This window comes from Sardina pilchardus, chromosome 17 (assembly GCF_963854185.1).
Source record: "Sardina pilchardus chromosome 17, fSarPil1.1, whole genome shotgun sequence".
Lineage (NCBI taxonomy): Eukaryota > Metazoa > Chordata > Actinopteri > Clupeiformes > Clupeidae > Sardina > Sardina pilchardus.
Genome location: NC_085010.1, coordinates 21664204 through 21675218, shown reverse-complemented (window position 1 = coordinate 21675218; position 11015 = coordinate 21664204). Strand labels below are relative to the sequence as shown.

The window sequence follows — 11015 nt, the reverse complement described above, 5'->3', positions numbered from 1 at the left end:
CCTCCTTCTCCTTCTCCACCTCTCCTCCTCCCCTCTTCCTCCTCATCCTTCTCCTCTCCTCCTCCTCCCCCTCCTCTCCTCCTTATCAACCTTCTTGTTTTCTCCTCCTCCCCCTTCTCTTCCCCACTCCTCTTCTTTCTCCCTCTATTCTATCCATTTCTCCTCCTCTTCCCCTCACCTCCCCCTCTTCTCCCTCCTGCACCTGTAGCATCTCTAGAAGGCGTTTTGTCATCATTAGACGTCTTATCGGCGTTGGTTGCTGGCCTGCTCAATTGGGATCATCCTCATTAGTGTCCACATATTTGTCATCGTTATTATTATTATCGCCTTCATGATGATAATCATGCTCACAAGGGGCTGTTGTCACAAACCTCATGGCAGACTGTTAATTCCCAATCGTTATCATAAGTATGAGTGAGCGCGAGTATAAAACGGTTGTCAGCCTCTTCACCATCACAGGTTTCATTACCTGTAAATTTATAGCATTAATACTTATTAAAAAGCTATTTTCACTGAAACAGTGACCTTTACTGTAATGATCACGCCTCTCTTTTCTTCCTGTAATCATGCCAACCCTTGATATTTTTGCTATTTTTGAACCTTATTGAAATAATCTGGGACCAATTTGCCATTTTGGAGAGCCATACATACGGACATGTGTTTTGTCTGTGGTCACTCAGGATAAGTAGTATGTGTAAACACCATATCATTTCAGAGGTAGGCACGCAGAGTTTCTACAGTCTCCATGTTTTCACAACAAATGTGTTCACTTCCGACAGCAGCCGGTGGTCAGTGCAGAATGCTATCAAAGTGTCTCAGGGACAGAGCGAGGCATAGCCTTGTGCTGCAGCTAAGGCGTATTCACAGGCTGCATACGTGATGCACGCTAGGCTAGCTCTCCCCAAGCTCTCCTGGAGTTGAGGCTTGGAACACCCACCACTGCAGTGCGTTGTGCTCTCTTAAAGAGTTCAGCAAGCTGCAGTATTAACACCACACACACACACACACACACACACACACACACACACACACACACACACACACACACACACACACACACACACACACACACACACACACACACACACACACACACACACACACACACCACGCTACGCTGACCAGCCTCTGATTCACCAGCTGCCTGGCCTTGCTTTAAGGACAGCGCACACTCCCTACACTGCAGTGCCGTCTATTGTATTTCTCTCTCCATCCCTCCCTCCCTCCCTCCATCCCTCCCTCTCTCTCTCTCTCTCTCTCTCTCTCTCCTCCACCTCCACCTCCATCTTCATCTTGTTCTCTTCCTTCCGTTTGTCTCACCTCTTCTCTTGTTGCTGGCAGTGTGTTCGTGACAAGATGCTTCCTCTCTTATTCCTCATATTCTCTCTCTCTCTCCCTTTCCCCCCACTCTCTCTCTCTCTCTCTCTCTCCCCTCCCTATCTCTCTCCCTCTCTCCCCACTCTCTCTCTCTCTCTCTCTCCCCTCCCCATCTCTCTCCCCACTCTCTCTCTCTCTCTCTTGGCTGCAGTAGACTCGCCCATCTGTTAAGCAGACACCTTTTGAATCAATGTAGTCGATGAGGAGAATGCCTGACTCTAACACACACACACACACACACACACACACACACACATAGGCTGTGGGTGTTCCAGGACTGTAAAGGAAGGTGTGTGTGTGTGTGTGTGTGTGTGTGTGTGTGTGTGTGTGTGTGTGTGTGTGTGTGTGTGTGTGTGTGTGTGTGTGTGTGTGTGTGTGTGTGTGTGTGTGTGTGTGTGTGTGTGTGTGTGTGTGTGTGTGTGTGTGTGTGTGTGTGTGTGTGTGTGTGTGTGTGTGTGTGTGTGTGTGTGTGTGTGTGTGTGTGTGTGTGTGTGTGTGTGCGCGCGCATGTGTGCCAGGTTGGTTTGTGTGTTGGAGGTGCCAGGATGTAGGTGTTCTGACTGCTGTATGTGTGTATGTGTCACAGAGTGGGCTGATGGAGAAGGGTGTAGAACTTGTGGGGGTGTGTGAGAGAGCGAATAGGACGACAGATGAATAGAGGTGTGTGTGTGTGTGTTTGTGTGTGTGTGGATGTGTGTGGGTGTGTGTGCGCATGTGTACTTTGAGTTGTGCAAGTATTCATACTTTGAAGAGAATGGGTCCTTGGCACCCTCCTTCTCTCATCCTCTCTTTCTCTCTCTCTCTCTCTCTCTCTCTCTCTCTCTCTCTCTCTCTCTCTCTCTCTCTCTCTCTCCAGATATCCCCTGGATGAAGCTCATTATAGTTGCTGTCAGTGTAGCTGCTGATGCTGCAGGAGTTCTGATTCACTCTAGCACCCTCCCCCTGCCTTTCTCCTTTCCCACCTTGCTCCCAATGAGCTAATTCTTTATTACAAACACACACACACACACACACACACACACACACACACACACAGAGAAACTCTCTCTCACACACACACACACACAAACACAGCTACACAGTCAGAAACTCTCTCTCTTTCCCACACACACACACACACACACACACACACACACACATACACACACACACACACACACACAGAGTTTGTCCTCCTTCCACAGACGCTGATGTCAGCATCGCCCCCGGCCCTCCTCAGAGAAAAACTCTTAGTGACGTAAACGAGCATCACTGGACTCAGCGTGATTGTTTTAGCCCAAGTGGCAGTTAGCTGCTGCTGCTTTCTCTCTCTCTGTCCCTCCCTCTGTGTGTCTCTCTTTCTCTCTCTCGCTCTCATCTCTTTCTTCCCTCTCTCCCTCTCTTTGTCTCTCTGACATCACTGCACCTCCGTCACTCTGACACCTGACCATGATACTGGGCATGTTGTGTAACAGGGGTTCAGTTGCAGGCTTTGGCTTGGTGTGTGTGTGTGTGTGTGTGTGTGTGTGTGCGTGTGTGCGTTTGTGTGTGCATGCCCACGTGTGTGTGTCCATGTGAAGAGAGGCTGGAGACTGTTGTCACCCTCAGCTGTTTAATTGCCTGTGTGGGTGTGAAAATGTGTCTTGTGCAATATGGTTTATGCGCCTGTTTTTTTGCTGTTATTGATGTGAGAAGAGGCAATGCAATGCAGTGGACGATCAAGAGAGCGAGAGACATGTATAGACAGACACAGAGAGAGGGATAGAGAGAGAGAGAGAAGGAGAGAGAGGGGGATGAACAGAGTGAGAGAGTGGTGTTATTTGGCCGTGGTCCAGATTAGTCGGCAGCACACACCTCTGCACCTGGGCAGCCTCTCTGGCCGTGTGTCAACTGGACACATCGGACACAGCTAGACCTTCTGCTCTCCACTGCTTTCTGTGCTCTCTACTTCTCTCTCTCTCTCTCTCTCTCTCTCTTTCTCTTTCTTTTTCTCTCTTCCTCTCTCTCTCTCTCTCTCTCTCTCTCGCTACTTGCTGAGACTTCCTCCTACTCCCACTCCTCTGTCACTTTCTGTATTAGCGCGTCCTCAGGCTCGGTGGCTGTCTAACTTCCTGACCCCATCTTCCTCTTCCTCTTCCTCTTCCTCCGGTCTGCGCAGAAGATGTCATTTCACGCTGCTGTGATGAGGTCTCATTTTCTACCCCTGTGTAACTCACATTCCTTCTGTCGTGTGGCTTTCATACTGTGTCTCCTCCTCTCTCTTCCTCTCTCTCTCCCTCCCTCCCCTTGTCTCCCATTCTCTCACTTCTTCTTTGCAGCTTTTTCTCTCTCTCTCCGTTCTCTCTCTTTTTCTCTCTCCGCCCTCCTCTCTTTCTCTCCTTATTTCTCTTTGTAACGTGCTGTGCTCTTTTTCTCCCCAGACTTCCTCTCTCTCCTTTTCTCTTTTTTCCCACTGTCCATCTCTTTCTTTCTCTCCATCTCCCTCATTCTCTCTCTCTCCCTCCTTCCCTCCCTCCTCTCTACCTGTCCATCTCCCTCTCTCTCTCTCTAATCTCCCCTGTGTGAAAGGTCATCATGGCCACTCAGCCGTGTCTCATCCAGGGAGGGCGCTCGCGCTCCTGCTGTCCGCCCTCGGCCCAGATGCCCCGTCAGCAATGGGCAGCTCTGAGTCACGGAGAGAGAGAGGGAGGGAGAGAGAGAGAGGGGGAGAAGAGAGGGAGAGGGACAGGGAGTGAGAGAGAGAGGGGGAGAGAGAGAGGGAGGGAGGGAGGGAGGGAGAGAGAGAGAGAGAGAAAGAGAGAGGTAGAGAGGGAGAGAGAGGGAGAAATCGAGAGAGACAGAGAGGTGAAAAGGAGGTAGTGAGAGGCTGAGAGAGGGTGGGAGGAATGAAGAGTAGGAAGAGAGATTGAGAGAGCAGGGAACAGAGGGATGAAGAGGAGGTAGAGAGATTGAGAGAGCGGGGGACAGAGGGATGAAGAGGAGGTAGAGAGAGATTGAGAGAGAGAGGGGGACAGAGGGATGGAGAGGAGGTAGAGAGATTGAGATAGCGTGGGACAGAGGGATGAAGATGAGGTAGAGAGAGATTGAGAGAGCGAGAGAGAGAGAAAGATGGAGTGGAGTGGACAGCACAGGGCACACAGCAGAGGACCGCAGGGCCAGGGTGTGTCCGTCTGGTTGTCTCTGAGTCACACACGTCTTAAGATGCAGCTTAAAAAAGCACCTTCCTTAAGCAGTTGATGTATGCATTCACACACCTTTTCCATACAGCAAGTGCGGTGCTAACTCTGTGACGTCTTGCTAGTGTATGTATAAATAGGGGATGTGTGCATGTGAGTGTACTGAAGTTAGCCATAACGACTGAATTGAGTTTACTCCGCCAAGTACATTAATTCCGTTGAGCGGGACACCTCGAAGACTGTTATTCCGCTTATCGCCCGGTTGCCACTATATGCCTTTATAGTGCGCAAAGGACACAAGCAAGTGTTTATTGTACTATTGTGACACTGATAACAATGGGTAGTTAGCTAGTTTGCAGTTGATTCCATTTTTGCGAAGCCTGCTTCCTTGTTCAGCCGTCATTTCGACACTTGTTATACAGTAGTTACCATTGAAAAGAACATTGATATGGAACATTGATATGGAACGGTGATTAAAGTTGTTACAACGCCATGATTCCAAGTAAGTGGTTTAGTGGGAAACCTTGGTAAGGTAGCCCAGAGGAAGTTAAACCTGATATATAATTGCACAAGGGCTTCAATTATCTGTCACCTACAGTATAGTCCTGATATACAGAATTAAAGGTACACTCTGCAGGATTTGTACCTTAATACAGCATCTAAAAAGCCAATTTGATGTCAAATTCTGGCCTCAGAAAGTCCTGCCATGTACCTGTGCGCCTAACACAGGTTATTTCACCAATTGCATGATCTTCCTGGCAGGCTTAGAGCGGTGCTGATTAGAAATAAGAATGAATATGGTAGTGGCAATGGCATATGGATCTAGATAATGCCTTTTTACCAGTAAAGTGGTTTCCTTGGTATGTTGTCTTATTTGACACTTATTTGACATCATAGACCCTTCGTCTCTTTGAGGATGTATTATTGTTACTGCTCAAGAATCTTGTAGCATTTGTTTCCTACTGTAAATGACTGAAAGGTTGACTATTTGACTATTGGCCTACCCATTTCCTCGTATCCTTGATTCTGTATTCCTCCACCCACCACCTGCTCTGTCTGTGTGTGTCTGTGTGTCTGTGTGTCTGTGTGTGTGTGTGTGTGTGTGTGTGTGTGTGTGTGTGTGTGTGTGTGTGTGTGTGTGTGTGTGTGTGTGATGCTCACCACGTTTGACTTTTCTCTACTGAAAGCACAGCGTGGTGGTTGTTTGGTTGCTGGGTCTGTGGACTAGTTTGGAGAGATGCCAGCTTCACGCCTGACACACATGTGTTAGATCCTTCCCTGGGGAAATGTTTACATCTGTTGTCATAGAAGTAGGGCAGGATATTGATGTGCTGTGATTCTTTGGGCGGACAGCAAACTGTCTACCATATGTTTACTTAGTCTATTTGCCTTAGTGATATAGTCATATGATCTTCTAATAGCATCTGCCCTAACACTGAAGTGTTGGGCATGTTCAGTTCACTTTAGTCTACTTGTATTTATTCAATTCAAAGGCTTATTTAGCAAATATCTTATTAAGCATGCATGTGTTGAAACTGAAGCACTAAAAGCTAGCTGGTCTATTGATCCAGTTGATTCACATCTCAGTGTTTTAACCCAGTATGCTGATGATGGCCAACTGCTGACGGCTTCACAGGCTCACCTGAGACACTACACATTGATTTATCTAAAAATGGCTAATGGCTAATCGCTAAAGGGTCGTAGAGATGATGTGTCAGTCACTGCACATTTATTCAACCAATGATGCGATGGCTCCCACTGGGCCAATGTGAGTTCATTCAGGAAAGGCCCCAACCTCTCCAAAACCGTTTCTTCTGTCATGTTTTAAGGTCAGTTATGTCTTTATTAAGGTCATTATCCCTCTTTTTTTTTTACCTCAGTCAAGGTACAGGGTACTGCTAACAGCTAATGCTAAACAGGCTCACTATAATTGCTGTTTGAGTTCTGTAATATTCCTGTCAGAGTTAACTGCTTAGTTAGTGGTTGGTGGCCAGAAGCCAGCAGCTGATATGAACCCATCTTATCACAATCACAATTCAGGTCATTCAGTTCTGAAACACTGACACGCTCTGTTCCCATTTTGGCCTCAAACAATAAAGGAACTCCATCTCTCCTGTGCTGTCTTTCATTTCATTTCTTCCCTTCCCTCGTTTCTCTGTGTGCTGTCGTTCATTCTCTCCTGCTCTCCTCTCTCATGTTCCTCTCTTATTTCATGTTCATTCCTCCCATTGTGTCTTTTCTTCCCTCTGAGGCAAATGTATTCAATGGGGATTGACGACATAATGAGCGTGCTTCCTCATGCTTTCACTGCTGTTTCATCACACACACACACACACACACACACACACACACACACACAAACTCTCTCTCTCTCTCTCTCTCTCTCTCACACACACATTCTCACTCTCTCTCTCTCTCTCTCTCTCTCTCTCTCTCCCTCACACACATGCACAAGATATGCTGACTAAAGCTTGATATTAATTTGAGTAATTATGGGTGTGGTGAAATTAAATATTTGTGAGATGCACACACACACACACACACACACACACACACATACACTATGCACACATACACACACAAACGCAACATCATTCCTCCTTACTCAGCTGTGGGGTTTCTGGCTGTGCCCCAGATTTTAATTACCCTCAGCTTGTTCACATACTTCAGGAAGGTTTTTGCAAGTCTGGCCTGTTTCCCACACAGCTGTCTGGGCTGTGCAAGGTAAAGTGTCTCAGAGGCAGGAACACGAGTTTGAAAACCCTCATGGAGTGTTCCAACGGACAGCCTGTAATAGCACAGGTGTGACTTAAACCCCTTTCCCACATGAGCTAGACATCCGGATGTCAAACGGATATCAAACGGGTGGCTGTATGTGGGAACGCAAAACTCGAGTATTTTTTTACCCGGAACTCGCCCTACTAGCCCCCTAGTACTACTTCTAGATGTTACCCGGGTGCGCTTAGGTGGGAATGCAGCCGGAACAGTTCTGGGTAGAGTGAGGGGGCGTACCGATGACGTATAGAAATGCGCCCTTGCAGCGCGAGGCTGAAAGTACTTAAAGACACGAGTACTAGCACGTGGTCTTGAGATGATGATCATCTGGGGAGGTTTTTGTAGGGGAACTAAGATTAGCATGAAAGGGCGATAAGACAAATGGCAGTTTAGATTTGGTGATTGACTGTAAGTATACGGTCAAATACGGTGTGTAAGAATACGGATGCGTAAGATGTGTTCAGACAGGGTTTTCTAGTACCGTAATTTCCTGACTATTAGCCGCGGCTTTTACATTGATTTTGCATAATTTCCTCAGCTATGAGGTTAATACACGGGGACAGTTAATATGGTATCAATATGATTTTGTTTCTTTTAACTGGCATAAAACACTGTCCTGCGGCTTATACACAATGCGGCTTATATGCGGGAAATTACTGTAATGTTGTTTGTTGTAGTCTGTGGACAGGTTGTTTGATGGTTTAGTTCATCATCTTTTAGTTTCTATTTCACGTGTTCACAGGTAAGACACGCCTGTAAGGCAACAAGGATATGATTCTAGTAAAAAAATGTGTGGTATTTTCTGCACATCTTTGTCGTTTAGAGTTGACTTGGCAAGAGTTATGTCTTCTGTTCTTCTGTCATGATATATGATACGAGTTGTCACAGCTCACAGATGTCGACATGCCAAACAGGCTGATCTGCATCAGTCACACGCCATACTTGAGCCAACCAGCTGGTGTCTCACTCTCTCTCATTTTGAAATTGTGAGTGTGTGTGGGTGTGTGTGTGGGAGGGACGGTGGGGTATTGTCTAATTGCAGGAGGATATAAGCCTGATGTTGCTGTGGGAATTTGTGATAATAGTTGAATTAACACCCCTCCTCCCTTCTCTCTCTCTCCCCAGATCCCATGGACCAAGCTGAAGACTCATCCCATAAGCTTGGTAAGTCTGTCTCACTTCCCTTGCAGACATTGCAGGACGGAGGACTGTCTATGGGTTTTGGACTTGTACTTGTGTATAAACACAGATATGGAATAGAACTCTATGCCAAGAGAACACTAGAGAAATTCTACTTAATCAGTAGTGAGAATGTTCAGTGGATTCCTTGTTCTGGAATGTTCTACACCAGTTCAGTCCCTTGTGATAGTCCAGCTCAAAGTTGATTCTGATTGAAACAAGACAGATAAAACCACTGCAGGTGACTACTGATTTTAGGAGACAATCAAGCCCATTCCTTTCAGAGATATCCCCAGACACACACTCTCATCTGGAGGGGCAGAAATCATGACTGGTTCCACATGAATTGACCAAGGTTAAGTGTAGGACTGTAGTTGATATGTGAGGTCCAGTCACGGCACATCAGCGACCTTAGGTGACCTCTCTGCCTCTTTTTACAGTCGTTGGATAAGGTGGAGATGGAGATGAGCACCTGTGACGAGCCCCGCCCACCAAATGGTCCGTCTCCCATAGCAACAGCATCAGGTCAAAGGTGAGATTATTGTTTCGTCTGCCTCTGTAACTTCACGTCTTCCACACATTCTCTCTCTCTCTCACACACACACAGTAGTCAATTACCCTCATTTGATTTCTTTCTTTTTCATTTCTTTTTCGGCAAATCTCTCAGTATCCACTATTCTACTTCCTTGTCACACACACACACACACGCACACACACACACACACACACATCTATGCCCACTCTGGGCTCCTTTCTCTCCTTGATCCATATGAAGGTTGAAGTTTCAATAAAGGAGTTTCAAACGATAATCTCCTTTCATGCGGTTTATGTGGTCTTTATGGTTTAATAAAAGAGTGTTAAACCTCCTACTCTCTCTCTTTTCTCTCTCTCTCTCCATCTCCTCCCCCCCCCCCCCTCTCTCTCTCTCTCTCCCTCTCCCCCCTCTCTCTCTCTGTCTCTCTCTCTCTCTCTCTCTCTCTCTCTCTCTCTCTCTCCCTCCCTCCCTGCAGTGAATATGGCTTTGCGGAGAAGGTGGTGGAGGGCATCTCTCTGTCCATCAACTCCATAGTGATCCGGATCAGTGCCAAGGCCTTCAACGCCTCCTTCGAGCTCTCCCAGCTACAGGTGTACAGCGTCAACACCAGCTGGGCCCAGAGCGACCTGAGATTCACCAGGATACAGGACCCGACCCGCGGGGAGGTACACACACACACACACACACACACAGACACACAGACACACAGACACACAGACACACAGACACACAGACACACAGACACACAGACACACAGACACACAGACACACAGACACACAGACACACAGACACACATTCTACCTCTCAATACTGTTGTCACTGTTACGTCATCTTACCAGAGTCAGTGTAATCATGATATAGTTGGATGAAGTGTGTTCAGTGTGCAATGGATTCACAAAGGTATGCAGTGCAAAATGCAGAAAAAGAGCTGTATTTATACAATATGTGCCAATATTTATATATATATATATATATATATATATATATGTTTACATATATATATCAACATGGTAATGGTACTTGGTCTGGAACCACATTTGCAAGTGCTGTATATCCAGGATCACTGTAGTACTGGTGCAATGCATTGCCACACCTTCCCCTGTTGTCCTTTTCGCTTTGTGATTGTGGTCATTTCCCAACAAAACTGTGAGGTTGTCCGACAGAGAGGTGCGGCTGAGATTGGCGTTGCCATGGTGACTGAGCGCGCGGTGGTGTATTCTGGGGTGCATTTCAGATCCTGACCTTTAAGGAGGTGAGCTGGCAGATGATCCGCATCGAGGCCGACGCCATCCAGAGCGGCGAGCACGAGGTCCTGAGCGCCCCCATCAGACTCATCACCAACCAGTCCAAGATCAGAGTCACGCTCAAGAGACGGGTGAGCAGCATGCACACACACACACACACACACACACACACACGAGGTCCTGAGCGCCCCCATCAGACTCATCACCAACCAGTCCAAGATCAGAGTCACGCTCAAGAGACGGGTGAGCAGCGCACACACACACCCACACATATATACACACACACACACACACACACACACATATATATACACACACACACACACACACACACACACACACACACACACACACACAAGAGGTCCTGAGCACACCCATCAGGCTCATCACCAACCAGTCCAAGATCAGAGTCACGCTCAAGAGATGGGTGAGCAGCACACACACACACACACACACACACAGTCACAGTCTCATCAGACTCATCACTCTTCTGATTCATCAATCAACCATTGATCTCATTGAGAAACAAATGAGGAAACACACACGCACACACGCACGCCCACACGCACGCCCACACACACGCACACACACACGCCCACACACACACACACGCCATTCAGTTTTGACTATAGGGACAGACCTCATTTATACCCAGTAACAAGCATACACAGTGACATTCACCACATAATTAGTAGTCTGTACTGAATCACACATTCATTGAACCCATCTGTCAATAGAGGATAGTAAAG

General features: G+C 47.1%; 1 protein-coding gene across 1 annotated transcript in view; it reads left to right on the top strand.

Moving 5' to 3' along the window:
* The window catches only part of bltp3b (bridge-like lipid transfer protein family member 3B), a 55673-nt gene that overhangs the window by 11608 nt on the left and 33050 nt on the right, over positions 1-11015 (top strand). The window contains exons 3-6 of the mRNA XM_062518524.1: positions 8433-8471; positions 8927-9018; positions 9497-9686; positions 10257-10397. Of these exons, the coding sequence (XP_062374508.1) occupies positions 8433-8471; positions 8927-9018; positions 9497-9686; positions 10257-10397 (462 nt within the window). The remainder of the gene's footprint in view (positions 1-8432; positions 8472-8926; positions 9019-9496; positions 9687-10256; positions 10398-11015) is intronic.